This window comes from Condylura cristata, unplaced genomic scaffold (assembly GCF_000260355.1).
Source record: "Condylura cristata isolate star-nosed mole 26May11 unplaced genomic scaffold, ConCri1.0 scaffold00050, whole genome shotgun sequence".
Taxonomy (NCBI): Eukaryota; Metazoa; Chordata; class Mammalia; order Eulipotyphla; family Talpidae; genus Condylura; species Condylura cristata.
Window position 1 is genome coordinate 523,066 of NW_004567151.1, and position 3,821 is coordinate 526,886.

General features: G+C 64.7%; 1 protein-coding gene across 1 annotated transcript in view; it reads left to right on the forward strand.

The window, feature by feature from the left end:
* Window positions 1-3,821, forward strand: part of PTPN14 (protein tyrosine phosphatase, non-receptor type 14) — a 71,808-nt gene that overhangs the window by 30,396 nt on the left and 37,591 nt on the right. Inside the window, 2 exon segments of the mRNA XM_012734198.1 lie at window positions 1,566-1,663; window positions 3,201-3,299. Of these exon segments, the coding sequence (XP_012589652.1) occupies window positions 1,566-1,663; window positions 3,201-3,299 (197 nt within the window).

The following is a 3,821-nucleotide window of genomic DNA, read 5'->3' on the forward strand; positions in this document are numbered from 1 at the left end:
ATGTCAGAACAGGCCCCAAGATGCCAGAACAGGTCCCCAGGATGCTCAGAACAGGCCCCCAGATGCTCAGAACAGGCCCTGGATGCCGGAAAAGGCCCCGACATGTCAGAACAGGCCCCAAGATGCCAGAACAGGCCCCCAACATGCCAGAACAGGTCCCCAGGATGCTCAGAACAGGCCCCCAGATGCTCAGAACAGGCCCCAAGATGCCAGAACAGGCTCCAAGATGCCAGAACAGGCCCCAAGATGCTCAGAACAGGCCCCCAAGATGCTCAGAACAAGCCCCGAGATGCCAGAACAGGCCCCCAGTATGCTCAGTACCTCCCCCCAGCCCATGTTCAGACGGGTGCCCACAGGTCACATCCCCTGGCCGTGGGTCACCCTGGCAGCGGGCGGTGGGGCCGGCAGACCTAAGGCCGCAGTTGCCCCCCCCACGGGGGGGGCGTGGCCGGTGCCAGGCCACCAGGCCCCGCTGAGGGGCTTTCCCGTGGGCACAACCTCAGCACAGGCCTCCGCCGTGGGACTGTTCTCGAAGCCGGGCCGGGACCCTGAGCTCCGCCTGCACACGCCAGGTGCACATTATTGGGGGCAGTCTGGGTCCTGCCGTGGACCCCGCGTCCCCGGCCACGGCCGGTGCCGTTCTCCCCCCGGAATGGGGACCCAGCACCCAAAGCACCTCCGTGTCCCTGGGCCTGGAAGTTTCCTGGCGTCTGTGTACAGGCAGAGCAGGTCTGCCCTGGGCGCCGACAGGGCTTGACCCCCGAGTCCTGCTAGGGGCCCGCCTTTCCGAGGCGCGCGAGACACCACGATGACATCACTGTGTGCGCGTGTGGTTCACCGTGGAACCCAGGGAGTGATGGCCGGGCGATGGGGCGGCGGCCGGGGGCTCACTGAGGGAGGACCCAGCTCCCGCGAGGGTCCCCAGCCACACGGGCCGACTGTGTACACCCCGAGGACCTGAGGATGCCTGCCCAGGACAAGGGCCCCGGGTGGGGGCCTCAGCCTCCCTCAGACAGACCTCAGGCACGTTCCCTGCTCGAGACGACGGGAGTCAGCAGCCCGATGGGCTTGCTGCAGATCCCTCAGGCCTGGGGGACCCTGCCCCCATCACGCGTCCGGGGGAAGAGCAAGTCCAGCGTGCTGGTGACCGAGAGCCCGCAGAGGCCAGGTCCGCAAGGCCGGCTGGGATGGGCCTGTCTCGTCCGTCTGTACTTCGCTGCTTTGAGGGGGAACTTGGGGTTGGGGGGCCGCTGTCGCCCCAGGACAGGATGGGGGTGGCCTTGGCGTGCTCTGGCCTCTGTGTCATGCGGCCAGCGGGGGCAGGCGTGGACAGGCATTCCCCTTCTCGGTCTGCACGAAGAGTGGCCCTGGACAGTCGTCCATCTGCTGCCCGCAGGACGGGAGCTGATGGCAGTGCTTGGCCCGCGGCCACATCCAACAGAGGTCACCACGCTGGTCACTTGCTCAACTCGGCCGCCGCCGCCCGCCTCCCACCCCCCCCGTCCTCAGGCACTCTGGGGGCGCTCTGCTGCCCGTGCTCACCTGTCGCCCTTTCCCGCCAACAGGTACCAGTATTACCTGCAGGTCAAGAAGGACGTGCTGGAGGGCCGGCTGGGGTGCTCGCTGGAGCAGGCCACCCGGCTGGCCGGCCTGGCCGTGCAAGGTAAGGCGGGCCCTGGCCAGGGCCGGGCTGTGGGCGCTGGTCTCCGCGGTCAGCCCCGCCCCTTCCCCGGAGCGCGAGCTGGTCACTCTGGGGGCAGGTTGGTGGGCTTCTCAGGCTTCCAGGCTGTCTGTCTGGCCCCTGCTTGGTCCGGCTTCACTTTGGTTGCACAAAGCCGCGGCTTTTCTCTGGCCTCGGCGACGCCGTGTGCAGGGCCCGGGGTGGCCAGCGAGGGCCTGTGTCTGGCTGGCCGCTGGGCCGGGCAGGCGTCTGTGTGTCTGTTGAGACCCAGGAGGTGGGATCATTTTTAAAGAGAAACGTTTCCCTTTTCTGTGGAGTTCGCCCGTTGCAGGTGTCAACACCCAGATGGCATGGGCTGAGCTTCCCCCGAGACCCCGAAACAAAGCTGGGCCTTTGGGTTCCGAAATGTCAGAACAGGCAACTTCCCTCGACCTCCTCCTGCCCAGAGATTATGGGGGTGGGGGGCGTTTTTGTCAGTCAGACCACCCCGGGAAGTCTGCTTCTGAGGTGACCTGGGCGAGGGAAGCTCTCGAAATGCGGGGGCTCTGTCCGAGGCTCGGGGCGCCTCCTGGCTTTGCAGGCCCTGCTGAAAGAGGGGTGAACAGGCCGTTTTCCTCCCGGGTCTTTGGACCGTGCGGTGCAGTCTGACGAAAACCCCTCTGGCTGTGAGATTTCATTAGGTAGTTACCCCAGAACCTCACTGGGCTGTGGGAGCCACATCAGCAGAGCTCCAGGCCAACAGGCGGGGGCCCCCCAATTCTGAGCCGGGCTCGCGGCGATCTTTGTGTCCTTGGCCGCGTCCTCAGGCCGGCCTGGACACACCACTTCGAGGTGGACACGGAGGAACCAGAACTCTGGCACCTGGCGACTGCAGGTGCACCCCAGGGGGGCAGAGGTGCACCCCAGGGGGGCAAGCCCCTAGTTCGCTCGCCACGGGCGGTTTACAGAGGCTCCCAGCCCAGACCAAGCAAGAGACGGCGGTGGGCATGACTCCTTGGCCCTGTTAACCGTGAGCTAGAAAGTTCCAGCTGCGTCTCAGCTATGTGTAGGCGCCGACTTCACCAGTGGACACACACGGTTTTGAATTTTTTTTTAAGATTTATTTATTGATGCATACAGAACTGGGGGACAGGCCAGAGGGGCAGGGGGGGTCAGAGGAGTCACCAGAGACAGAGTGGGGAGCAGAATGGGCCGACGGACAAAGTGCACTGCTGAGGGGAGCAGTAGGGGGTCAGGAAGGGTCTGCCGTGACCTGGGGGTCCCCTCCGGGGCGGGAATCGAACTCGTGCTGAAGCGGCTTTAGCTTCTCAGTGCTGCGCTTCAACCCGCTGCGCCCCCAGGGAGGGCCACCCTTGTTTTGAAGTTTTAAGATGCCCGTAGACACTCCTGCCCACTGCCCCACTCTCTAGAACCCGCGAGGGGGGCTTCACGGTTGGGCCGGGGGCGGCGGGCAGGCGGGCGGGGCGAGAGGCCCGTCCTCTCCCAGCTCAGTGTAAATTCTGCGCTTCTTCCTTCCCAGCTGACTTCGGAGACTACAACCAGTTTGATTCTCAAGATTTCCTCAGAGAATACGTGCTATTTCCTATGGTGAGTGTGATTTCCTTTTTTTGAATGAATTGTCGACCTCGTCTGGGGTTTAATTCTTCCCCTGATGACCGCGGCGGGTTCTTGGACGTGGCGTGTTTACCCCACGGGGGCGGCAGTCCACGCCTTCACGGGCCACGGGCTGGATCGCTCCGTGTGGTCCGCGCTTCCGACAGTCTCTTCAGGCCCCCAAGCCAGGGTGTCTCCGTCTGACTCCCCGATCCTCGAGCTCAGCTTCCTGTGCCCAGAGGGCATCCCCAGGCCTCTCGCGGCCACTCCTCCGTCCTCTCATTGGGGGAGTCTCTCCTCCTAAGTGGCCACTTGCGGCCACGACTCCTTTGGCGTGTGGCTTCCGGCACACGAAATTGTTCTTGATGTCTGTGCTGTGGCTGGGAGGTCAGTCCGGTCACCCCGAAGTGGGGCCCTCCCTGACCCTCCGTCATCTGGGGCGAGGTTGTGCTGGGAGAGGCTCTTTGGAGGAGGCCGGAAAGGAGCCCCCCGCTCCCGGGTGGTTCGGGCTGACTGAGCGAGGCTTTACTCTCGGGAAGCTCCGGGG